Source organism: Boeremia exigua, assembly GCF_020726555.1.
Source record: "Boeremia exigua strain MPI-SDFR-AT-0100 chromosome Unknown C7974scaffold_13, whole genome shotgun sequence".
Classification (NCBI taxonomy): domain Eukaryota; kingdom Fungi; phylum Ascomycota; class Dothideomycetes; order Pleosporales; family Didymellaceae; genus Boeremia; species Boeremia exigua.
Window position 1 is genome coordinate 496,236 of NW_025763530.1, and position 24,829 is coordinate 521,064.

General features: G+C 50.4%; 11 protein-coding genes across 11 annotated transcripts; 5 read left to right on the top strand and 6 right to left on the bottom strand.

Annotated features, from left to right (window-relative positions):
* Positions 1-1,390: 1,390 nt before the first annotated feature.
* On the top strand, positions 1,391-2,268 carry C7974DRAFT_437331 (uncharacterized protein; the record flags this gene model as incomplete). Its single annotated transcript, XM_046145186.1, has 2 exons — positions 1,391-1,685; positions 1,745-2,268. 2 exons carry the CDS (start codon positions 1,391-1,393, stop codon positions 2,266-2,268), a joined length of 819 nt encoding a protein of 272 aa, XP_045992068.1.
* A 1,019-nt stretch (positions 2,269-3,287) lies between these two features.
* On the top strand, positions 3,288-5,093 carry C7974DRAFT_68100 (major facilitator superfamily domain-containing protein). Its single transcript, XM_046147073.1, has 3 exons — positions 3,288-3,774; positions 3,827-4,075; positions 4,128-5,093. Exons 1-3 carry the CDS (start codon positions 3,399-3,401, stop codon positions 5,057-5,059), a joined length of 1,557 nt encoding a protein of 518 aa, XP_045992069.1. The 5' UTR covers positions 3,288-3,398; the 3' UTR covers positions 5,060-5,093.
* Positions 5,094-5,527: 434 nt separating this feature from the next.
* C7974DRAFT_321361 (major facilitator superfamily domain-containing protein) lies at positions 5,528-7,205 on the bottom strand (the record flags this gene model as incomplete). Its single annotated transcript, XM_046138800.1, has 2 exons — positions 5,528-6,416; positions 6,466-7,205. The coding sequence occupies 2 exons, from the start codon at positions 7,203-7,205 to the stop codon at positions 5,528-5,530; spliced, it is 1,629 nt and encodes a 542-aa protein (XP_045992070.1).
* Positions 7,206-8,207: 1,002 nt separating this feature from the next.
* Positions 8,208-10,652, top strand: C7974DRAFT_68120 (uncharacterized protein). Its single transcript, XM_046147074.1, has one exon. The coding sequence runs from the start codon at positions 8,257-8,259 to the stop codon at positions 10,519-10,521; it is 2,265 nt and encodes a 754-aa protein (XP_045992071.1). The 5' UTR covers positions 8,208-8,256; the 3' UTR covers positions 10,522-10,652.
* Positions 10,653-15,708: 5,056 nt separating this feature from the next.
* Positions 15,709-16,177, bottom strand: C7974DRAFT_68137 (uncharacterized protein). Its single transcript, XM_046147075.1, has one exon. It carries the CDS (start codon positions 16,096-16,098, stop codon positions 15,754-15,756), a length of 345 nt encoding a protein of 114 aa, XP_045992072.1. The 5' UTR covers positions 16,099-16,177; the 3' UTR covers positions 15,709-15,753.
* A 353-nt stretch (positions 16,178-16,530) lies between these two features.
* On the bottom strand, positions 16,531-17,080 carry C7974DRAFT_321245 (progesterone binding protein-like protein; the record flags this gene model as incomplete). The annotated part of the gene is made up of 4 exons (XM_046138796.1): positions 16,531-16,715; positions 16,764-16,821; positions 16,877-16,914; positions 16,969-17,080. 4 exons carry the CDS (start codon positions 17,078-17,080, stop codon positions 16,531-16,533), a joined length of 393 nt encoding a protein of 130 aa, XP_045992073.1.
* A 115-nt stretch (positions 17,081-17,195) lies between these two features.
* Positions 17,196-19,411, bottom strand: C7974DRAFT_404224 (arginase family-domain-containing protein). Its single transcript, XM_046142924.1, has 9 exons — positions 18,939-19,411; positions 18,716-18,812; positions 18,416-18,480; positions 18,326-18,367; positions 18,125-18,275; positions 18,024-18,069; positions 17,705-17,973; positions 17,512-17,607; positions 17,196-17,451 (listed from the first exon to the last, which is right to left on the bottom strand). The coding sequence occupies exons 1-9, from the start codon at positions 19,185-19,187 to the stop codon at positions 17,336-17,338; spliced, it is 1,131 nt and encodes a 376-aa protein (XP_045992074.1). The 5' UTR covers positions 19,188-19,411; the 3' UTR covers positions 17,196-17,335.
* A 222-nt stretch (positions 19,412-19,633) lies between these two features.
* C7974DRAFT_296667 (DNA glycosylase) lies at positions 19,634-20,224 on the top strand (the record flags this gene model as incomplete). The annotated part of the gene is made up of 1 exon (XM_046137688.1): positions 19,634-20,224. A coding segment is annotated over one exon (591 nt), but the record flags the coding sequence as incomplete, so codon positions are not given.
* Positions 20,225-20,498: 274 nt separating this feature from the next.
* On the bottom strand, positions 20,499-21,945 carry C7974DRAFT_68184 (uncharacterized protein). The gene is made up of 2 exons (XM_046147077.1): positions 21,043-21,945; positions 20,499-20,992 (listed from the first exon to the last, which is right to left on the bottom strand). The coding sequence occupies exons 1-2, from the start codon at positions 21,831-21,833 to the stop codon at positions 20,668-20,670; spliced, it is 1,116 nt and encodes a 371-aa protein (XP_045992076.1). The 5' UTR covers positions 21,834-21,945; the 3' UTR covers positions 20,499-20,667.
* A 1-nt stretch (position 21,946) lies between these two features.
* On the top strand, positions 21,947-22,895 carry C7974DRAFT_68177 (Endoribonuclease L-PSP/chorismate mutase-like protein). The gene has a single exon (XM_046147076.1). It carries the CDS (start codon positions 22,412-22,414, stop codon positions 22,847-22,849), a length of 438 nt encoding a protein of 145 aa, XP_045992077.1. The 5' UTR covers positions 21,947-22,411; the 3' UTR covers positions 22,850-22,895.
* C7974DRAFT_443914 (uncharacterized protein) lies at positions 22,896-24,542 on the bottom strand (the record flags this gene model as incomplete). The annotated part of the gene is made up of 4 exons (XM_046145478.1): positions 22,896-23,690; positions 23,740-23,979; positions 24,032-24,335; positions 24,384-24,542. 4 exons carry the CDS (start codon positions 24,540-24,542, stop codon positions 22,942-22,944), a joined length of 1,452 nt encoding a protein of 483 aa, XP_045992078.1. The 3' UTR covers positions 22,896-22,941.
* Between the last annotated feature and the right edge of the window lie 287 nt (positions 24,543-24,829).

Consider the following 24,829-nt stretch of genomic DNA (forward strand, 5'->3'; position numbering starts at 1 on the left):
AAATGTAGATTATCTGGAAAATGCAGTTGTCGGAGAAATCATGGTTGTTGAACCGCTCATGCATGTCGCCGGTGTTGGGTTTCAGTTGTGTTACACCAAATGGCGTGGGCGCCTCGGCTTGAGTGAAGATCTCGAGTTTATCCGAGTCGATTGCATGCCAAGTCGATGTACGAGAATGTTTTGACGGAACACATAGTAGAGGAGATAAACTTGACTACCGAGGACAGGCGTCATCAGCAATCAAAGTCTTGGGGGGGGACTTAAGTGTTCAGAAGAATTCATGTGATCCAAGCTCCGGCCACTGGGGCTGATAGAAGTGGTGAGTAGCCATTGGCTTTCCAGCTGTCAAGAGGAAGGATGCCAATCGCCCTGTCTGCACGAGCACAGATTGCGGCAACTATCTCTCCTTTCAACGGCGAACAACGTCCTGTTCGCGCCATGCTAAGAGTCATTACCGCAATACGGTCATGGTCGCGCATGGCCTGGATTCCTTAGGGGTCTTGAGTCAATCGGTGGATATTTCAAGCAAGCATCAGCGGGGGGCATGGCGGCCCGGCATCATTTCTGCGGGAGCGTCCAAATGGGGCAGTTCGTCCAGACTTTCGTTAGATGAGATACGAATGCGGTCCGACAATTTGACAGTGACATGTTGAATGCTTGAAGATGAAGATGACAGACAGGCACAATCTTGTCGGGGATAGAACGCGACACTAGCGCGAGCTGTCCTTCCAATCGCAAGTCTTCAGGCCCTCGACGCGCCTGAACCTCAGACGCCCAATCCTTAGCGCATCATGCTCCAACCCCACGGACTACAGCATCAGTAGCCAAGGCCCATCAGTAGCTCTTGTTTCTGCTTTGTTCAATCCCTTGTGCGGCTATTCCACCCATCAGCGTCGATGGAAGGGTTTCTCAACAGGCGGACTGCGACAACCAGTGCCTTTGTTCACCCGGACTTGCAAACCTCAACCGAGCACGGCGTCGCGCCATGTCCGAAGCTGTCTCCTGCGTGCCACAGGCGTTAGACCAAGACTGCCTGTCTTTCTTCGTGAGCACGTTAGCTGCGTTACCCCAGCCAACCGCTACGGGGATGTTGCACTGATGTTGCCGGGTTTGATGACATGTTTCAAGCCGACGACGAGGAACGCCTGTCGAAGACGCTGGCTAGCAGCTCAGGACGGTCGCACAGGGCTGGCCACGCATAATAACATTGCAAAGCGCATATGCCTGAGACTTATCTAGGAAGCCTTATATGTGTTTACAGCGCACCCTGATCGCCCTGGTATTTCGTCCTTTCGTCTCAAGACTTGATTGATATCCACACTCCTGGTTGAGTACCGATCTCGCGGTCGACGTACTAGTCATCACATCACCCGATTCTCTTTTGTATAATATGCCGTCGTTCTCGATCCTTCTGTCGGTCCTCTATGCGACATCGTTGGTCGCAGCAGCGAGCCAAAAATGCTACAGTCTTACTGGCGCAGAACTCGACAGCACGTTCACGCCATGCAACTCAACCGCTGAGCACAGTGGCTGTTGCGCCACGAACCGACCTACTGGCGCCGACATCTGCCTAGATAGCGGCTTGTGTATGGCCACCAAGAGCGAGTATATTGGCACCATATGGCAATCTGGATGTACAGACTCGACTGGCAAAGCTACACAGTGTCCACAGATATGTCCTGGCAGTACGTCTCCCTCAAGTCATTATGTTTGAGTTAGTGAGCAACCTTCTAACATGAACTAGTGAACAACGAATTTGGTGGGTTGAACCCAGTGGCTGCATGGAACATACAAACGTGTGATTTCGGTACATACTGCTGCAGGGCGATCAATGATCGACGAAACTGCTGCAACAACTCCACAGCGCCCAGGGTCACAACAACCTCCATTGGTGCATTCCAAATTCAGACTGCAACACTGGTGTCGTCATCAACCTCTACTGCAGCGCCTTCATCTGCGACTGCTTCGGACTCTCCGTCGGAACTCGAAGCAACCCTGACATCCAATGAGGATGTATGCAAGAGCCAGAAGCACAAGACAGCTGTCGTTGGTGGTACCATTGGAGGCATACTTGGTGCAGCGGTCATCGGCCTGATTGGTCTTGTGTACTGGATGTCAAAGCGAGAGCAGCGACAACGGAAGCTCAAGGAGCACTACGAGGAGCAGTTTGCGCAGACCTGGGCGTACCGAAAAGCTATGGCGGCTAGTACAACCTCGGTGAGGACGGACTCTCATGAAGAATTCATAGGCAAGTCGAGCGGGAGCTAAGGGCCGAGGCGGTAAAGACTACGAAAGCGTTTTCCCGTTTGATGGTCCACGAGTTCATGCTACGATAATGGTTAATGACGGGGATTCAGGTGTTTGGGTGGAATGGACTTTGGCCTCTTGATTTTGAGCGAATACCCTATTATCATCAGCAAGCGCATTCTATTATATATTTCGGAAACTAATATATGTGCACTCTTCATGTACTGTCATCCATCTTCACTAAAGATGAACTGAATTTGACTTACCCCGCTGTCTGTATTTGTCAGATACCCAGCATTTACCACAGTTGCGGTCGGACGAAGGCGCATTGCACCTCGCATTGATTAAATCAATCTAGTTCATCTCGGCCGAGGTGGTTGCGTCCGGGGTGACGTAAGGGGCTAAAGTGGATGATCCGCCAGGCGGCATGCATGGACATACCAAGAGGTGGCATACTCACGAGTCCCGTATAGGCTACATAATTCGCCAAGTAAGCGTGACTTCAGGTGGTGTTGTGGGGTTTGCTCGCACACGACGCAACGATGAGTATCAATGACCATTGACCGCGCGGCTGTACGGATCCATGCGATACGCGTGAAGAACTATTCAGATGGAATACATGTTTGTGATTCGGATCATTGGTCGCAGCGCCAGTCGAAATCTGCTGCGTCCTACCACCGCCGACGGGTGGCCGAAGGACTTAGAAAGGACTTTGAAGGATCCAGCTTGGTAGAGATAAGCAACTGCTATTCGCTCGGCTGACCTCTTTACAAGCAATATTAATAATCGATGTTGATAGACAGCTGTGAGTGCACATCCCCTACACAGTAGTTACCTCGGTCGGGCATTCGCTCGGTAAGGACGCAGTATGGGAGATGATCATCAGACTCATTTCATGACTTGTCTTTGTCGGCTCACGGAAGCGGGCGGACCGCGTTTATGCAGTCAAGACGAGGCTGATACGTACGACAGCTGTGCAATGGTATGGATCAAAAGACGGTACGGCCCTATCTACCGGAATGGGCTGCTTATAGCCATGCCTTGAATTTCGTAGGTCATGGCATACTTCTCTCGTTTTACAGGCTCACAAGCTCACCTCCGAAAGTTTACTGAAGAGCCCTGAAGTCTACCAGTGATTGAACAGCAGTCCAATGGAAGAACATCCTAAGTCCGGTCGATCCAGTCGCATCACACTCTTCCGAAGAGTTCGTGATCAAGGAGTCCTGAATGACGATATTAGAGACTGCACATACAATGGATCGGGAACCGAAAGCGACCCTTTTGTGGTCACATGGATCGAAGATGATCCTGTCAATCCGTTGAACTACTCGCCGGGCATGAGATGGACCATCACAATGCTCGCCGCGGTCTCAACACTGGCAGTTACCTTCGCTTCATCCGCATACTCTGGCGGCATCGTCCAGATCATGCAAGAGTTTGAGGTTTCGCAGATTGTCGGCACACTTGGGATCTCATTGTTCGTCCTAGGTTTTGCCATCGGCCCATTGATTTGGGCTCCTTTGAGTGGTGTGTACCTCAAGTCCGCCAAACTTGGAGTCAACTTCCTAACACGAATTAGAACTGTACGGCCGCCAGTACCTTTTCTTTGGCACTTATCTCGCTCTCACTGTCCTCAACGCTGGCGCAGCTGGCTCCCAGAACATCGAGACTCTGGTTGTCCTGAGATTTTTAGCTGGTGCTCTTGGTTCCTCACCCCTGACGAACTCTGGCGGTATCATTGCGGACATGTTTCCAGCGTCTCAGAGAGGTCTTGCTACGAGTGTATTCGCTGCTGCTCCGTTCTTAGGACCTGTCATCGGCCCAGTTGGTAAGCGTCTCTGTGCTGTTCAAATAAAGATATGTGAACTAACACGTCATAGTCGGAGGCTTTGTAGGTCAATCCATTGGCTGGCGCTGGATTGAAGGTGTTATGGCTATTTTCACTGGTATCCTTTGGGTCCTGTGCATTTTCATCGTACCCGAGACCTACGCCCCTATCCTCCTGCGCAAGCGCGCTATAGCACTGTCAAAGCGAACCGGACAGGTTTATATGAGTCAGGCCGACGTCGACCGGGGCACAAAGTCGATAGGATCCGCGTTTGGAACCGCTCTCACTCGTCCTTGGATCCTACTCTTTCGCGAACCCATCGTTTTCCTGCTGTCCATCTACGTGGCAGTCATCTACGGAACACTCTATATGCTCTTTGGCGCCTTCCCCATAGTATTTCAGCAAGGTCGCGGATGGTCGCAGGGCATTGGTGGCCTGTCATTTGTTGGCGTAGCCGTGGGCATGATTGCGTCTGTTTTCTACTCTATCTGGGATAACAAGCGATACAACAGGGTCATCGATGCCTCTCCGTCTGGGGTCGCAGCACCCGAAGCCCGGCTTCCGCCAGCCCTTGTCGGCTCCATTGCCATGCCCATTGGGCTCTTCTGGTTCGCTTGGACGAACTCAACCAGCATCCACTGGGTCGTCAGTATCATGGCTGGTGCTCCATTCGGATTTGGAATGGTTCTTGTCTTCCTTTCGACTCTGAACTATCTCATCGACTCGTACTTGATCTACGCCGCTTCAGTGATTGCCGCCAGCTCAGTTTTGCGATCACTGTTTGGCGCTGCATTCCCGTTGTTTACCAGCTACATGTTTAGGGACCTCGGAATCCACTGGGCGTCGTCAGTTCCAGCATTCCTGGCCTTGGCTTGCGTTCCCTTTCCTTTCCTATTCTATAGGTACGGTGCTGCGATACGTGAGCGCTGCAAATATGCTGCCGAGGCTGCAGTCTTCCTGAAGAAGACGCAGCAAACGAGTTGAAAGTGGAGATTAGACAAACATAGTCAGGCTGTAGATCTCACGAATGACTTACTTCATCTTTTCAACGACTCTTCTTTTGCAGAATCATCTGCCATGGAGGAGCACATGTGGAGCTAATATATGCGTTCGCCTAGAATAGTTGGATTGATTAATGGTTGAAACAGATGGACTGCAAATGGTGATTATGTGCAGGCAGTGGAAGTGAGACAGATCATACGCTTCTTGCCAGCAGCTATTTCAACCCAAGTGTTTATCACAGCACGTATGGAACATGTCTTTCAGTAATGCAAGTACGAGGCTGACATTCAGTGCAGTCTGCATGAATGAAGTGAGCAAGTGTACTGCTCCATGTCTCGACAATTTGCGGAATTGAATGACCTTTACTCGTTTCTCCGTAGGCTATGCATGCACAAAAAAACACAAAAACCCGCTCCTTTGCTCCATTTTACCAGTATTACAAAACCCTACTTACCTTTTCAGCGCTTTTCCTGGCAGAAGCGCCGTTGTTATCACACACCCCAAAGTCACACCGCCAGCGAGATACAGTACACTGTTAACATCTCCCTTGTCATCTCTGCTCCTTGCATATAGATGCTGCGCAATGAGAGGACTGATAATCCCGAATAGTCTGCCCCAGAAACTTGCTACACCGCATGCCGTACCCCGAATCTGCGCCGGGAAAGCCTCCGGTGTCCAACCATACAGTACGGCGTTGAACATACTCTGAAAGAAATACTCCATTGCATTCAATCCAATGTTGGAAGCGGGGCTGTTAACAGTGCTGAACACGAAGATGCTGACGGACATGAGGAATGACGACACAACCATGGTGTACTTGCGCCCAATATTAGGGGTGCGGTATAGCAGAGAGCCAAGTAGAACACCAACGGTACCTGGGAGGTAGATGAGGATATAGGAGCGGTATGTGTAGTCGAGGGAGAGGTGAAGTGCGCCATTCTTCAACGCGATGATACGCGGCAAGTACGAGCCGGCGACCGTGAAGCCAGTGAAATCGCAAATATAGGTTAGCCAGACAAGCGTGGTGAGACGGATCATTTGTGGTGAGGAGAAGAGGATCTTGAAGCGTGCGAGCTCTTGTCTGATGCTACCTGACCAAGTGGGTATTTCCCCTTTCGAGTTGGCGTTGATCATAAGCGTGTTGTGTTCTCGCTCCACAGCTTGCAGCTGCTCCAGGGTCAGACTGCACGTTGTTTTGTTGTACAGCGCTATGTTCTCCAGCACATCAATTGCCTCGGCGTCTCTGCCTCGGTAGAGTAGGAATTTTGGCGATTCTTGGAATCGGAAGACGACAGAGCGTAGAACAAAGACGAGCAAAGTCAATGCGCCCAGCGTGTAACTAAAACATGTCAGCATTCTCAGCTTATGTCTCGGGACAACCTACTTACAGCAGATACCTCCAGCCTACATTATCTTCCTTCTTGCAGCATGCCACATCTACGTCGACATTCTTACATGAAGGCAGTGGACCGGCTTCTGAGAAGTTTGGTGAACAACTGTGAACGGGTATAAAACCATAGGCCATGACACTGCAGATGACCACACCCAAAGGCTGGAAGATGGAAAGCAGGGGAAGGAGATAACGCCTGCTCTCTGGGGTAAACTCGAGAGTGATGGTAGTGTCAATTGGGATATTACCGCCGACTCCGAATCCCGTCAAAGCAGTGAGTATCAGGATTGTGTTGTAGTCATTCGGTGCACCCAGACACAATCCGAAGACGCAGGCAATGAGGACGGTGAGATTGAAGGCCCACCGCCTGCCAATGACATCTACCAAAATGCCCCATGCAAATGCTCCTGCTGTAAGCCCTACGGAGAATGCAGTGGACAATTTTCCTGTCTCATCGTTGCCAAAACCCAATTCTTGTTGCAGTGGAGACAGAACGAGCCCAAAAGCTTGCGCCCACATCAGGTCGATGAGATATCCAAGACCACACAGTGACCAGATCATCCATTGGTAGCGGCCCATGCCAAACGCGTCTATCTGCCTGTCTACCAACAGGCATTTCTTATCATAGAGTGTCGCGTCGTCGTCAAAGTGGGTCCTGGATGAATGTGAAAACTCGGTGTCGCTCCTGTTGTCGAGTTGATTCACTTCTTTCTCAATTTTATCCAGTATCGCGGCCATCGATGGTGGAAATGTTGTATTATCAACCGACCGCGATGAGGACCCAGAAGCCTCCGGTGATAGAAGTGGTTGAGTCTCTGACATTTGCTGTGATGTTGGGCTCAAGTTCTGTGCTTCCGACACTGACAATAAGCCAGTTCTTGCTGGATTCATGACTGCAGAAACACCAGAGTATGTTGTACGCAGATGTCAAGGACGAGGCTAACCCGTTTCTGGCAGGAGCTTAGCGGAAAGCGGTATGACAGCCGCTGATCTGGTGAAAGCTGGCGCTGTCAGAAGATCGACGTTTGTGTAACAATAAGCGTAGCGGGTTACGACAAGAAGTCGAGTACGAAGCAATGTAGAGGTTGTTGAAAGCTGTAATGGCGGGGGGAGCCTCTGCTTGCAAAGGCAAACTGTTCAGGTCGGTCGAAGGCTGCCGTCCAGTGTGGGACTTCGGCAACTCGAACCGCGGAAGACAGTGGATAAGGATGCCTAGACAGTGATAACACTGGAGACAATCGAACAGAGAGAAAAGAGCACCTCAAAGGGAGCGGCGACTATTAGCACGGCCGTGACTTACCTCTTATACCTGTTCGTTCGTATCTGCTGCGGCAAGGGCCAATCTCAACATAGGAAGGCACCCCGCGATAAGGCATCACCCACCAATCCTACCTTGAAGCAAGACACTCCTCGAGCACTAAGACGGCGTTGACCGCCGTCCGCGGCGGTCAGACAGATGTTGAGGAACCCGCAGCTGCATGAAACTTGCACGTGCTGGGCCAAATCAATAGCATTCAATGGTTGTCGCGCTTCAAGCGAAGTGCAAGGCTGCGAACTATGTCCACGTGAAGGTGCACGACATGCACGACTGCCGTCATCCCGTGTAAGAAGGATGCGTGAGGGTGGGGCGTGAAGGACGGCGGGCCAATGGCGGGAGAGCCCCGCTCTTTGCGCAGTTCTACGGTTAGCGCGAACGGCAGAAAAAAGGCACCGCTTCCCTGGGAAAAGTTTCGAGAGAATTGGAAGATCCACAACACAGGACAATTCTCGACCACATACGACATTCACAATGGCACCCCGCAGGAAGAAGCAGCGTCTCTCAGAGGGTGGCGCTGAGGGCGTCACCGCCGCTACTCCCACCACTACTACCGCTGACGTCGAACAAGTCGCCAGCGCTCCGACAAATGACCGCAAATCGAACGCCCGCAGACAGCTTTTCGTCCGCAGTCTCGCGAAGGAGGTCACGACCGAAACACTCACCGAGTTCTTTTCCGACTCATTCCCAGTCAAGAACGCGCTCGTCGTTCTCGACAAGGATACGAAAGAGTCTAAAGGGTACGGCTTCGTCACTTTCGCCGACGTCGAGGACGCACAACGCGCTCTAGAAGAGCTGAACGGCGCAAGTCTGCAGGGCAAGAAAATTCGCCTTGAGAGCGCAGAGGCAAGACACCGCGAGGATGGAGCCGAGAGCAAGGGTCAAAGATTGAAGGCAGAGCGTGAGGCGCAAAAGAAAGAGAGCCAAACACCCAAGTTGATTGTTCGTAATCTGCCGTGGAGTATCAAGAAGCCCGAGGATCTCGAGAAGCACTTTCGCAGCTTCGGCAAGACCCATTTCATCAACCTACCCAAGAAGCCCAACGGCGAGCTACGAGGTTTTGCCTTTGTCGCGATGCGTGGCAAGAAGAATGCCGAAAAGGCCTTAGCAGAGCTGAACGGCAAGGACATTGACGGCAGACCGATCGCCGTGGATTGGGCTGTAGACAGGGATGCATGGCAGACCCTGCAGAAGACGGAGAAGGACGAGGCTGAAGATAAGAAGGATGTAGACATGAAGGATGTGGACTCTGAGGCTGAGCCGAGCGAAGAACCTTCAGATAATGAATCTGACGAGGACGAAAGCGAGGATGACGATGACAGCAACACGGACTACGACGACGACGAAGACATCTCCGACGACGAGGAGGCCAGTGCTGAGCTTGAGCAGAAGCCACAACGACCCAACTACGTTCTCTTCATCCGCAATTTGCCATTCAATGTCGACGATGAAAGTCTAAAAGCACACTTCCAGCAATTCGGTGCTATCCGCTATGCCCGCGTTGTGTACGACCGCGATACTGAACGACCGAAGGGCACAGGCTTTGTGGCCTTTTTCAATGAAGAAGAGATGATTGACTGCCTTAAAGGTGTACCGAAGGTCACACTGCATACCAAGAACATTGAGCGCAAGGACGGCGCAACAATTACAACTACACACTCTGTCCTCGAGGATGCCGACGCCGATCCCACAGGGAAATACACCATAGATGGTCGCATTCTCCATCTCAGTCGTGCCGTTGACAAGAACGAAGCTACGCGCCTGACCGCCGAAGGAGCCGCGAACCGATTTAACCGCGACAAGGACAAGCGCCGTCTTTACCTCCTCAATGAAGGCACCATCGCCTCAAATTCGCCGCTGTACGCGCAGCTCGCGCCTTCCGAAGTCAAGATGCGAGAAGACAGCGCAACACTACGCCGCAAACAGATCCAAGACAACCCCTCCCTTCACCTTTCGCTTACCCGTCTCTCTGTCCGCAACCTTCCGCGTTCCATCACCTCGAAGGATCTCAAGCAACTGGCTCGCAAAGGCGTTGTCGGCTTTGCAGAGGATGTTAAACTTGGCAAACGTCAAAAGCTTAGTAAATCTGAGATTGCTCGCGGCGGGGAGGAGATGGTCATTGCAGAGAAGATCCGCAAGAAGCGCGGGAAGGGTATTGTTCGACAGGCCAAGGTCGTTTTCGAGACTGAGAAGGGCTCGAAGGTAGGTGAAGACACAGGCGCTGGCAGAAGCAGAGGTTACGGATTCATTGAATACTACACACACCGTAACGCGCTCATGGGCCTGCGATGGCTGAACGGCCATGCAGTAGACTACAAAATCAAAGGCGAGACACCCAAGAGCAAGAAGGCTCAAAAGGAGGCGATGGAAGACAAGCGCAAGCGTCTGATTGTCGAGTTTGCTATCGAGAATGCGAACGTCGTTTCGCGCCGGTCAGCCGCCGAAGAGAAATCGCGCGAGCCGAAGTCTGCAAAGGACGAGGCTGACTCCGATCTCGAGGAGGCCGGCAAGGCAGGCAGCAAGGACCAGAAGAGGAAACGCGACTCGAGCTCGGGTGGAGGCCGGGACGCGAAGAGAGCCAAGGGCAAGGATGCCGGTACAAAGACGCTAGGGACGGGAGCGGATGGAAGCAAGCGACCCGCTACTGCCGAGGCCGGCATGGATAAGGACAAGTTGGCGCAACGGACAAGGATTATCGCGCAGAAGAGGGCCAAGAGAAAGGCGAATAGGTCGAAGTAGTGTTGACCTTCTATCAGGCCGGATGGAGGGAGGCGCATAGCGAGGGCGTTTAGTTCAAAAGCTGCCAATGATACTGCAAAAGAAACATCTGTCAGTGTTGAGCATTCGACGTGCCGGTGTAAAATTTTGTGACACTGTCGGGTGCAGCATGTGGCGTGTCAGCACAACGTGGACAGAGACGAAGATGTGAGAAAGCACGTTTGACGAGGGCACGGGGATTCCCTCCCCCTTGCCGCTTCTTTGGAGTGCTGGTGTCGTATCGCTAAAGGATGCCTGCTGTTGTTGGGAGCTGTCTGTTGTGTAACAAAAACGAGCATTGGACTGGAAGACTTAGGAATCGCGGTGGCTTGTCTGGTACGTTGATGTACGTACCGCAACGAAGTAGCGATACACCCGGGCACTGACCCTGTACAAAAACGTTTGTGTTTGTTGCGCAGAACCTGTGTATGACTAGGCGCGAATCGGGGGCAGTGACCCTATGTTCATCCCCGAGAGTGTTGATCGAGCTCGAACCTGATGCTTGTGTCCGTTTGATGCTTTCGCATTGTCAAAGATACATAAGAAACAACCCTCCACTAGTACACAGCTCTGGAACCCCGTAGTGAACCGGCGACGTTAATTTTAGTCGCCGTCATTTCCCATTTGTGATCCATGTTACAGGGCATGTCTTTTAACAATCCATGCTGGTCGTGGTGCTTCTTCCTTGAGATCTTGCAGTCTCTCTCGGATGTACAAGTTACTATTGTGTATCGTTCATTTCCTCGAGATCTCGGTAATGCTCACTCAAGCAAAATACTTGCGTCATCTACACTTGTCAATCAGCCAGGCGCGTACAGATGCTGTACCCGCGACTGGTGTGCAAAATAATGCGTGTGATTAGCGTGTATACGACGCAGACTAGTGCCCATGCATTTATAATACCGGGTGGCAGGGACATGCTTCCCCGGGCCCGAAAGTCCATGCTCTGAAGAGACAGAGGCGTCGCTCGTGCGCTACGTCGTACAACCTGTACAGCAACCCTGCTCACGTCACATTCTCATGTCCTAGATCCTGTGCCGATGAACGAAAATGGAAGCTGCTATTATGATGAGCCTAAATAGGTACCCTGGAAACTTGCTCCATTCGTTTCGACTTTTTTATGCTGTGCAGGTACCGTGTCCGTGCACCCAATGCACGGATTCAACCAATGCACGCTCCGAGCCTACACTGCAACAACAAAAATGAGGCTGTATAGCCACACACAATAGTTATTATTGTGAGATATCTTGATAAAGTGTTCTATAGACCTATGCAACAAACTTTCTTATACAAATCTACTTATATTTTATAGCAGTGCAGCTACTGCAGGTGGTAACAGTAGCGCGTGGTAGAGGAGGCATTGCAGGCTTAGGATAACTACAAGCACCTACAGCACAACACGCAGGCTTCTGTTTAACTGTAGAAGCTTTTAAAGTCTTGCAATTGCCTCTTTAGGATAATTATAGAGCTTTTTTAGCGTTACAAGCTTGCTTCTAGCGCTTTCTTTCAGCCTTGCGTTCCTCTATAGCTGCTCACTCCTCTACCTGCGCCTAGTCTCTTGCTACCTTCTCCTTCTCCTATTAATTACGCTTTTCTACTGTAATCTTCTCCTTATATAGCTTATTAGCAGCTGCTAACTCCTTCATCTCTACCTTTTTTAGCTCCTCTTCTTGCCTCTCTTGTTCTTGTACTTCTATATAAGCTTGCGCCTCCTAGAAGGCATAAGGAGACTACATTATTGCACCTCTATAATACTCCTAATGCTATTGCAGGTCTAATTACCTGTTAGGTTGCTTCTAACGCTTCTGCTTTTAGTATAGCTCCTTCTACAGGCTATTAATTTCAACCTGAAGTAACTTAACTTGGGTTGATAGGTGATAGATAGTTTAACCCAGCTTCCACGCACCTATACTGCAGTGATCCTTGACTTCTGCTTAAAGCATAGTGCAAGCTTTAAGCCAGTCTTCTGTAGAATAAGCTATAGAACTAGAGGAGACTAATCCTAAGTTATTAGGGGTTGCGTAGTAGAATCTATTAAGGATAATATTAGTATTAACTAGGGATATACTAGTGGCTGTGAAGGCCTTAAGTATAAGATCTTCCTAGAACGTAGCCACCTAGGCAGGCTAGAAAAGTCTAAAAAAGTCGGCTTTTGATAGTGGGGAGAGGCCTTAGGATGCCTAGAGGTGGTAATTAAGTTTATAGGAGTAGTTAGAAGCAAGAGGTTTAAAGCAGACTATATCTAGGGGCTGCAGCGTCTAGGTACTATAAGGGGGTAAAACTGCAAGTATAATCCGTTTCTAGTGACAGTATTTAAGGAAATCCTAAGTTAGGTAACTGCCATAGCTATCTATAATTAAGAGGTAGTACTTTAACTATGCCTTTGCCTTTATATAACAGTTAAAAACCTACTTAAGCTAGGCTAATCCTATATTATTATTTATCCATCCTAACAGCAAAGAGGCAACGTGAACTAAGTGCTTTCCTGCCTTAATATCTACTACCTAGCTGCTTTATATAGTAGAGTTTTTTAACCCTAAGACAATGCTAGAAGAAAGAGTAGTACTATTAGCGCAGATGCAAGCTAGAAGGCTTACCTACTTACGTGAGCTATCTTAAAGAGCCTGCCTAACCTCCTTCTTCTTATATTAACGCCTACTAAACACCTATTTAGTACGCCCTAGCACCCTAATTATAAACCCCTTCTTATCTATATTATATGTGTGCTTAGGCTCTAGCTTATACTTAGTGATTTTAGCTTGTAGAAGCTTAAAGTAAAGCTTGTACTTTTATACTAAATTAGCGTTATAGTGATTAGAGTCTATCCCTATGCTCTATTAGTAGGTAAGTTTGTTGTAGTAATAGTTGAGGAAGCGCATAACCTAGCTATCTAAGTAGGGCTCTAAGGCAACAGAGGATGTAAAATTTTATATTATATGCCTAGTAGGTGTATAGTAACGCGCTGTTAATATTTCTATATACTTAACTAAGTCTACTTCTTATTAGTAGTTAAGTTTCTGCTAGTTCTTGTTTGCAACGCGTTAAGGACCCTAATTGAGTCAATGCGTGCGCAACAACGTGGAGCAATTAACACCATGATTTCTTGCAATTGTAGTATAGCAAAGTTTTTTATTAGGCTTTAAAGCACTAATTTTGTCAAGCGCTTCTTTAATTCCTAGCATTGGTGGTTGAGTAATTACGCGTTGAAGTTGGGCTGCAAATCGCGTTCCCCGTGCATTGGTTGAATCCGTGCATTGGGTGCACGGACACGGTATCGGCTGGCTAGCCGAACGCGCGGATCAGTTTTAGGAAAGACTGCAACCTGGACAGGGCGTCAACTGACCAAGAAAACGACCAACAGTAGCAACAACGTGGGCACTTAGAGTGCTTCTCGCGCTTAGACTCGTGTTTCGTGTTGAGACTCACAGCCTTGTTGCAAACCAGTAGAGGCTGTATACTGAGCAGGTGTTTGTCCAGGCCCACGATTGACCGTGCAGCGCATTATGCTACACCGCAGCTTAGTACTCCATACGTGCTCCTGTACTTATCTTAGTTGCACACAGGCGCTCTTTACCTAGAGTTTTTCAGAACAATTATGTGGATCGTGCCCTCGGAAGCACCGCATAAGCGGTTCTTCCCTGACAGCGGACGGGAAGGTGGCTACGATTGGGATGCCGGCGTACCATCTTGCAGATATCGACTAGGCGTACAACAGCCAGACGCAAGCTCTTCTTTGGTAAGTGTGATCTCAGAGTTGTACGCAAAGTTCCTGTAAGTTGTCAATGACCTCAAAACTCCTTCTGGGTCACACCACACCAGACCTTTCAAGACAAGAATGAGTGTGGTTTTGGCGATATACCCAAGCTGGATACAACCCTCAACTCGAATAGTGTAGGGTGCACGTGGAAAGTGATTAACTTGAGCCCAGAGTGACTGTAGCCACAGGCATTGTATTTCCAACGCTTACCTGCGTGGGGAAGAACAACGAGACCTCTTTCCGGCAAATACAGCGGCTCACCGCCACAATAGCGTTAAGGCTGTTCGATTGTACCTTGGCTGCATAAGCCGTGCAGCACCTCGTCGAGAATTACTCCTCATTCGTAGGTCAGCTTGGGTTGAGCTGCACTCAAACAGGGGCTCTCGACGTATCTGACTGAAGTTCCAAGTAACACGCTTTGCGAAGGGTGTGCACAGATACAGAAGAAGATTTGTGGAGAGTGACACGTCTTCCAAGGCTCGCCCGATCGATGCTCCGGCCAGTGCCAAGGTCAAGACAAGACGTCTGGCGCAAGATGGACTCGAGACTTTCTCGAATCGAAGAGCGTCCAATACGAAGCATGCCTTTGTGTGGAGGTGCATGGCCTCAAACGCGGTCGAGGAGGCTGTGTCGACCATGATTGATCTCGACCAAAATCCGGGATGGTGGACAACGCATGCACCGTACCGATAGGTCAGTGCGCATGGGGTGTTCTGAACCAAGGCAACCGTGCTGCGCCTGCTTGATTCTCCCCCGTATGGTACACTACAGAAGAGTGGGGGCTCTCATGAGCCAAAGACTCTCCACCATCTTGAGGATCAGTATGCAGACGCGTTGCTTGTGTAGCACTCGCAACCCATTGCGTACACCTGTGCGGCCATTGAGGAGTCTAACAAGAGCAGTACCAATAGTCATAGTGACACTAGTGGAAACTCTTACCAAACCATCAAGCAGACGATGTGCAGGGCTCCAGACACCAGCAGATGCGGGGGTGGACTCTTTGTGAAAATCAAAAATGCCGGGGTAGAGGGATCCCTGGTAAGGTGTGACCATACGCCTGCTGCGTGCTGCATGTATGTCGAAGATGCAGTCGATACGTCGAGTATGTCGAGCATAGCGCGGATGTCGACAATAGTCGCAGGCCGCATGCCTCCACGTAGATTTTTGAACATATAAAGTAGGCAACACTACTGAAATATCAGTCTTTCGTTACCAATCCATATCACGTTCAACTTATACACTCATCTTCTTCTTACTTAATACTGTCGGATTTCAGTTTCGGTGACAAAGCCAGCAACGCCGCACTGGAAATTTCTGTACTCGAACCTGCGTCAAATACATACGCAGTATGTTGATGAGGCCACATGAAAGCTTGACGCTGACAAGCCATAGCTTTAGGACCAGCCCCTTCTTGACAGTCAGCCACTATGTGTTACTACGAGGAAATCCACTTCGTTTCATGCGGACACAAGGAGAAGCGCCTCCAGCAGTATTGCCACTTTGCACGCAACGATCCGGGCCATCAGTGTTTTGGTGCTTGGAATATCAGACACCAGTGGGAGCAACACCAGGTTGTGTGTGAAAACTGTGCCAAGCACCATCAACGCATGAAGGCCAGCAATCTGGTACACAACGTACAGCCCGTTTATGTTATAGCGCAAGCGAAGTAAGATCTGGCAAGAGGATCGGCGCGACGACACATCGACGACTTCGGCAGCCAGATGGGGTTCACAGCAGATGCTGATCGGCGTGGCGGTGATGTGTGATTTGGTCATCTGTTTTGGCCGGACATCTGGATCCATGGTCAGCAGAGTTTTGTTACATGGACAAAGATCCGGTATGGTTGCCGGAATTCTGGTGGCGGCATTAACACAGTCTGAGTGCTCTGTTAGCTGCTCTGTGTGAGCTTTTGTGTATGTACACCCTGTCACGATTAGATTGTTTTCCGTCTGGTTCAAGGGTCAATAGCGTTCTGAAGTGACGCAAATAATTAATACTTCCTGCACACTTCTCCTCATCCGCGTGTTTCTTTCGCGTGCCAACGTGACATTTAAGACAAAATTATGAAGGGATTCGACAAAACCGACTGTATTCGAACTACTAGCTTTTGTTATGTTCTTAGTCTCGAGTAACTGTTGGCCCCAGTCGACAAGCACACCCATGTTTAGCCATGTGGTCGTGACGATATACAAAATGACCGGGTCGTTGGTAGTGCGTTGAGGAGACAGATATAATCAAATTCGTGATTCGTTCTCTGGTTGTAGACGACCAACAATGTTGTATCGCTTGCTAAAGAAGGTGTGCCAGTCATTGAGAGTCTTCGTCTCAGTTTCGGAAAGCCCGGAGTAGTCTGACACGCAATCTTCTGGTTTCAGGGAGGATTTGCCAAGTGCACAGTTTGGCTCCTTGCCAGCGAAGACTGGAATCGAATAAGTAGGCACGCAAGAATACGCTTTCGAGATCTTACCGTGGTAACCCTTGCCAGGTGCGTATGTTTCCTTTCCGCTAACATCAAAGACATCTCCCTAAACTCGGTGTAAGTAGCAAGCCCGATCGCTTATGCTCGAACCAAGTGCCTACCTTGATACCAACTAAGGTAGGGTAGCCGTCATTTGTGCCTAGCATGTCGTTCTCAGTACTGTTGCCGTGGCTGCTTTCGCGGGGTATCTCACCATTACACTTGGCAAGGTAATCGCGGGCTATGACATCGTCCTTGGGCGGATTCAGGGTCACTGGCTCCTTTGGAGCAAATCTCTCCTTCTTTGGCTCTTCTGTTTCGCCCATTTTGCGTTTTGTGTTGTCTAGCGTGACGTCTTCATGTGCAACGGCTTCAAGCTACAGCCCTCGGCAACAGTCGGCGCTAGCAACTAGCTCGCAAATGGCTTTTTCATGATTGGTCGGTCCAGATTGCACCATCGAGCACACGTTATCGACATACACTCGTTGTGTCGTTTCGTTAAACGACCACATCAACATTCGGCTACGACTGGATTTATCTTTACAATATCAACTAGGGCGCAAACGCCTGCATTACAGCAGCTAGACGATAGCCTGCACAGGCTTGTTCACCATCAAGGTGAGCAGCGAGAGAACAACTTCTGCTGCTGCCAGTACCGTTGTTTCTCCTGGATTATCGTATATTGGCGCAACCTCGACTATTGTTGTACGATATGTCAGCCGTTTACTCTCGAACGGGGAAACCAATTGACACTTACCAACATCAGCCCCTACAACCTCCAGACCCTCTAGGCCATCGAGAATCGACAGCAGCTCGCGGGTAGTCCAGCCGCCTACCTCAGCGGTACCAGTGGCTGCCACGTTATCAGTTTGAGTTCAAATGGCAGTACCGTCTTGCTTTTACAGTTTTCCGGTGCTGCACGGCTACGATTATTTCGAAACCCTACTTACCAGGTGCAAAAGCCGGATCCAACACATCTATATCCACGCTGATGTAGACTTTCGTTCCAACGACTCGCTTCTTTAAAGTCTCGATGACGCCTGAAACACCCAATCGATCAATGTCGCGCGCCCGCACCATCTCGAAGCCACATCTGACATCGTTGCGTAAGTCTCCTTTTGGACGAACGACTGGAGCTCGAATTCCAGCGTGGATAGATGTGTTTCGAATCAATCCTTCCTCATGAGCGATGTGCAAGAAGGTTCCGTGATTTACACCACTGCAGACGGTAAGTGATTCCGAGCTCTCAACAAGGCAAAGATGACTCACGCGTAATGCGAGATGCCTCCTCCTAACACTTCGGGGTCCCATGTATCTAAGAAGTCTTTAGTGGAGTTTCCGAATTGGCACAGCCTGCAAATGGAACTGACCTATGTGGGAATCGAAGTGGATTACACTAACGGGACCCCAGTGATCATTGGTTGATCGTAATGCTGAAAGTGTAGTGGTGTGGTCACCTCCAAGTGTGACGATGCGTGGAACAGTAAAGTCACTCGAATTGGTATTTCTTGCCGAAGTCACCTCAAGGACCCTATCAGTGGACACTCTCCTCTCAGAACGGTGTCACTCACCTTGTGCGCTTCGTCGAGCTGATGCAAGGCGACAGTATTGTCCTGATTAAACATTAGTTAGAGTCTGCCAAGTAAACAGCGACGACTCACAAGGAAGGTTAGTGGAGCATTTCCACAGTCTACAATCTTCGCCCAATCGGCGAGTGCGTTCTGACCTAAATGTCGTCAGATACTACTTGCAGCCGTTCTTCCTTTTCTCATTGGATTATCTTTCACAGATCGCCATATGAAGCAAAATGTTGCTGCAAATGTCCAATCTGGATGGTGACCATCCTGGCCAGGCAATGTGACATGCTGAGCATGTTGTGTTGCACATCAAACACAATGCCAATTATAGACACCTGTCCCACAAAAGGTCGTCAAGCTGCAAAGTTTGCATGGAAGACAAACCTGTGTAGATGCTCCAGCCCATACTCGCTCCGATCCGTTGTGAACCACGCCGAATACCGTTCGGCCCAAAACGTGCACCGGGTCGCGCTGTCACTCCCTACAGCATGTCAGTGACCGGTTCCGAGGCCGCGGTGCATGTCGTCGTGCCACGATAGCATAGGTGTCTCATGCGGCTCGACTTCTACCTCAAAACAACCAAAGCATATCGAGACAAATAACTCACCGTATCAAAAGGAGCACCCAAAATTGCAATGTCGAACTTTTCGACGACTTCACCCTCCGGTGCCAAACAATGCACATATGGTAAATTCGCATATGTCGTCAAGCCCCCGAACTTCGCTTGAGTAATGTCTGGACTGATGATGCCCATCACCGCTTGATCCGATGTGAATCCAGAGAGGGGCGGGAAGCTGATTTCGCGTGCATTTGCGATAGTCGCTGCACAAACGGTCAATGCTAGATTGTTGAGCATATTCGGTGTCTTTCCTTTTTGGCCTCGAGAAGAGAAGTTGAGCTACAACACCTCATATACAATGTTCAGGGAGGCAGTACCTACGATGGACCACGATGGACCAGCGGTGTCCGCGGGCGGCAATGACGCTGATTCACCCAAAACGGCAGGTACAGCCGGCATGTACCTCATGTCCAACTCTTTCCAATTCTGGCCGACCACGTACAGCAAGTGTATTCTTATCACATCTCTATCTCGCCTTTGTCATGGTAACTACACGATCGCAATCAACTGTGATAAAGCAACATCCAATTGCCAGCCCTCCGCCCACCCCTGACAAGCCCACCACCAAGAAGCGGCAGCGGCAAGAACGTGTATCGCACCATTTTGGTCCACAGCGCAAAGCAAATCGACCAGTAACTATACCGCAGCCGGAGAATTTACCTTTCGAACTTCGCCCGGCGGGGTACGGCCTTATTCAGGAGCGCATACAAGACAGCCTGTACGCACTTGTAGTCCAAGTTATTCTTTGGAACCAGACGCACGGTACAGCGGCTCGGCCGATATTATTTCAGATCTTAATCTTATATCCTACACCTTTCCATCTGTCGCAAGCCAGGCTCGGTGAGCTGACTGAGATATTGCAACCTCTCGGGCTGCACAATGTGCGTGGTAAACGCCTCATTGCGCTGGCTGAAGCGTGGATAGCGGCCCCTCCATGTAAGGAGCGCCGGTATAGAAGACTACATTACCCGGATAAGGGATGTGGCGTAGACATCAAGCCAGGGGAGGCACTTAGCTTAGACGACGAAAGAGTAGGATGGGAGATTGCGCACCTGCCTGGGATGGGACCGTATGCATTGGATAGCTATAGGATCTTCTATCGTGACCGATTGAGGGAGATTGAAGACGACGAGCCAGAATGGCAAAGAGTACTGCCGCTAGACAAAGACCTTAAACCGTATCTGAAGTGGAGATGGGCTCAAGATGGGTGGGATTGGAATGAGCTGACCGGCAAACGGAGAAAGCTCAATCCGGGAGAAGTAGAGGCGATTAAAGCAGAAGCCGCCAAGCGAAGTATTGGTGATGCAGGCCCTACTGATCAAGAGATTATCGATTCACAGGGAGATGAGAATGCGGACGAGACTGAATCGAAGCATTAGAACAATATTGGGTCATATACTTCGTAGTACCTCTAGCAAAGATAGCAACGGAAAAGCAGCAGGAAGATAAAACAGCTTGAAGTGCGTGTTGGTAGCTGTAAATGCAAAACAAAGTGGGCAAAGCAGGGGCAGTGATCGATACCATCGTAAATTCCAGATAAACGTTGCTTTCTTTTTTTAATGCATTGATTGTTTCGATATGTAATGGGTTTTTGTTCATGATTGTTGAAAAGAAAAGGAATGAAAAGCTCATGCGTTCAACATGCAAGCGAAGGCACGATACAGCTGCAAGTACGATACTAGCAAGCATTGCATACTACCTCTTCACCAAGCTCAGCCTAGTGCAGCGTCCTGAGTGTCTGCTCGATCGCAACGCCGAGTCCTCCAATACCCAGAACTGTCCACAGCCACTTATTGCTAAGCTCGTCCATACTTGGCCAGAATGCATTCTTGTCTGCACGGAACTTCTGCAGCTCGGCGAACTTGTCGGGCTGAGAAGCAGAGTACCGACGTACTTGTGACCGCTCTTTCTGGTTGTCGCCACCAAAGAAGCGGAGGAAGCAGTAGTTGGCGATGGGTCCGAGAAGTTCGATGGGCGCGAGCATATCACTGCCGTAAAGCATGACGATGAAGGAGATATGGACAAGTGCGTCACCAAGATAGCTATTGGCAGTTAAGAAGAGTGGCTCAGCGGGCACAGATGAGAGACTTACTTCGGGTTGCGAACAAGGCTCCAGACGCCTTCACGAAGAATACCGCGTCCGCCTTCCGCCTTGTACTGGTCAAGCTGGTAGTCTGCTAGAGTTTCCAATGCGAGGCCAGAAGAGAAGAGACCGACAGCCGCCATCTGGATGATTGGGTGGTATCCTATCATGACAGCACCTTCGTGCCTGAATGGTGCCGTGAATGGCAAGCTGATGAGCATCTGGAAGAAAGCCTCCGGAATGAAGATCTTGAACAAAGCCGAGTTCCAGAAGCCTTCCTCTTGCTTGACTTCAGCATAGCGTGGATCGTCTTCGCCGCGCTGGATGGAGCGACGGACAACACGATAGAAGAGCCGGCCTCCCCAGAGTGTCACGCCGGTCAAAACAACGCGTTCATGCCACGAAAGACGATGGAGAGCTTGTGTGAGTGTCAAGCCTGCAGCAAGACGTCGACCGATGGCAGACCACCAGGCATTGGCAACCTGTCCGCTGGGCCAGAGCCAGTCCTTGACCTCAACGCGTTGGGTGTATCGTGAGATGCCGTACGCAATGACAGCGAGACCAGAGTGGAGAGTCAGTGAAGGTGCCAAAGTGTCCTTCAAGATACCAACGTCAAACAACGAGGCGGTATGAACGTGTGTCTTTGAGTGTGTCTTGTCGACATATGTGTACGCCTGCTGAGCGGCGGGTGGAGTGCTGTTCAGGTAAATGTCATGGGGTCGCTCTTCACCAAATTGAATGCGAGCATCAGGAGTGCTAGTCGGTTGGCTGGACCCTCTGGAGAAAAGTCCGGACGCCATGATGAACTGAGGGATTGCCAAAGAGTGACAGAAGTCTCGCAGCTTGTGCGACGAGCTTGTTTAAAGCTCATCCATAGCTTCCCCGCAAAAGCACATGCCATAGAGTGATGTAACCGCTACTAACGGCCCTGGAGCGCGTCGCGAACCCAGAGCTGATGGCGTTGATTCGCTCGGCTGAAGCTGTTGTCCTTCCGCGAACGTTCACGGAGCTGACGATCCAATAGACCCCGCTCAGTTATTCAGCCACAACAAACGATGATGCGTACTGAACGGTCCTGTCTGCTGTCTTGCACACTGCTGGTCGTAGTAAAAAATCCCTTGCATTGGGTTGCTGAGCGGAGCAAGAGTGATCAATAACGCGTGACGTTGTTCATCGCTCACTGCTGGTCAGGGCGCTGGGATTTGAGCTTCAGCAATTGTTCCGCGGCAAGTCTACGCGGGCTTGTACCAAATGTACCCCTCACCAAGACGTCGCTTAGGTGTCCATGATATGTAAGCAAACATCTTGAGTATGAGACAACTTTGAATTATCGATACATTGGGCAGCTGTTCACATTTATTCATTCACCTCCACCAAGATGGCTGACGACAACAAGCCCCGAGCTTTCAATCCCTCTGGAGTTCACGAACCACCGCCATCGTACAAGCATGCCTGCATTACGCCAATCCTTCCAACTTCCAAATTCATAACTCTCGCTGGACAGACAGGCGACTACAAAGCCCCGTGGATCGAGCAAGTCAAGGGAGCATACGAACATGTGCGAATCTGTCTGGAAGCAGCTGGCGCTACTCCGCGCGACATCGTCCATGTACGCCACTACATAGTAAACGACTCTGGCAACACCGAATTGAACCAAAAAGATATCGTTGAACGAGGATGGGCACCACTCTGGATTGATTTCATGGATCAACATGGGGATGGTCACAAGCCACCTGACACTGTGTTGGGGGTTGCGAGCTTGGCTCTGAAGGGCTTACTGTACGAAGTAGAGGTCTGGGCAATCGTACATGGATGATGTGTAGGGTCGAAACGATCTGTATAGCTTATTGGTATCATTTGAAGACCTGCTCTCAGCATTTACACCCTAGTCAATCGATCAATGAGCAATCATTTGGCATCCTTCAGCAGCGCCTCGGCAGCTGCATCCTTCTGACCAACGCTTCCGCTCCTTGTTGCAGGCTTCAGTTCAGCTGTTGTCGTCTCTTTGGCCTTCGACTCTGCGGCCTTCTTAAGCCTTTCGGTATCTTCAGGATTAATGTCCTTGGTCTTGTTGTTGTCTTCATCGTCGCTGTCACCGAGGCTGAACGGATCGTGTTCATCCGTCTCGGGGTGTGGCGCAACTGACGTGAGAGGCTGCCACTTCTTACCACCAGATTTGCCTCCTTGGTTGTTCGGCGAGGGGTTTCGGTACAGCGCATCAACCTCGTCAACGGGGCCGCTCTGCGGTGGCGAAACAGGGGTCGGCTTAAACAAGTCGGGGTTTGCCGACGGTCGGCTGCTCGACCTCTGCTGAGAATCGTTGTCCCTCATCTCAAGCTGGGCGAAGTCGTCGCCCAGCACCCGGTTGTCCGCATCGTAGCGGTTGTGGTCCGCAGAGCGGCGGATGTCCGCAGAGCGACGCTGCTCAGCCGATTTGCGGATACCGTATAGCTGCTCAGACTGTGATGGCCCATAGTTTTGGCGACCATGCGAAGACTGCCCGTGTTCGCGCTCACGAGGTACAGGGTTTCCGTATTGATCGTAGTCGTCTGGTTCGCCATCAAGCTTCTTCTTGAAGCTGGTAATCCACTTGTTGACTGTCTTCTGTGTCTCCTGGAAACCCTGCTCGATGTTCTTACGGATCTCAGGGAGGTCGTCTGCGAGCATTAGTTTAAGCGATGGCATGAGCAGACTTAGTGCACGTACCGTCAAAGAAGTTGTATTCACGTTCATCCTTGCTCTGGTTGCTCTGATTGTTTGACCTTGCGTAGGGCTGCGGCTGCCGTGAGCCATAACCACCCTGACTCTGCTGGCCTCCTTGGCTCTGGTAGTGTTCAGCTAATTGGCGAGCGTACATCTCATCTTGCTCAAGCTGGCTACGCGGTTGCGGTCGCGGAGGCTGTGGAGGCGGGGCCTCCTCGGTCTTGAAGTTGGGGTCGGACATGCCTGCACACCTTGTTAGCAGCCCCTCAAAGCACATGTCTAGGCAACCACATACTCAAAAGCGCATTGAACGCAGGCTCAACCTTTCCGCCACTAGCAAGGAGGACTGCCTTAACAACATTCGTGTCGATGTCAGGGAAGGCCTCAATCAACGTGTTCTGTGCTTCGATATTCGGGTCTGCGGGCCGCGGGGGCTTCTGCGGGGGGATCTCTTCTGCCTGTTCGGAGAACCTCACACCTGGCTTTGGTGATTTTGAGGCTGGCGGTGGAGAGGTGGTCTTCTCAGGCGCAGAAGAGGCTGGTGCTTCGTTGTCGTCGTCGAAGTCGAGCTCACGCGCCGTTGTGGGGCTCTCTGGGGGCTGCAGGCGTCAGTCCAAGCTTCATTGGAGACTATGAAGTAGACGGACCTTATCGGCTCCTGTTTTCTCGGACATTTTGTGTGATATGCGCTGTTTCTGTGTGAAGTTGGGGTGTTGTCTGAGGACAGTGGTGTTTGGCGCAAACGTGAAGCTTGCCCCGTTGCCATTGCCGCGCACGAGCTGTGGCTGTGACTGCCTCGTCGTCATAGCGCCAAGACCCACATGCCTGCGCCTCCCGCATGCTCTCTACCATTGGCGCACACGTTTGTCTCCTCAACGCGACACCGTAACAGAGAAGAGATTTACCAAGATCTTCCACGTGTTTAGTCGATGATGCCACTGTATTACTCGACTGGGTAGTCGTGATGTGTACGTTGCCTAATTCTGTTGAGCAGATGACTGTAATGATTTAATTACCGCTTCCACCATGTCGGCCTTGCTCCAAGATTCCCACGAAGTTGACCTCTGCACTAAAAGGTCTTCTGACAAGCAGT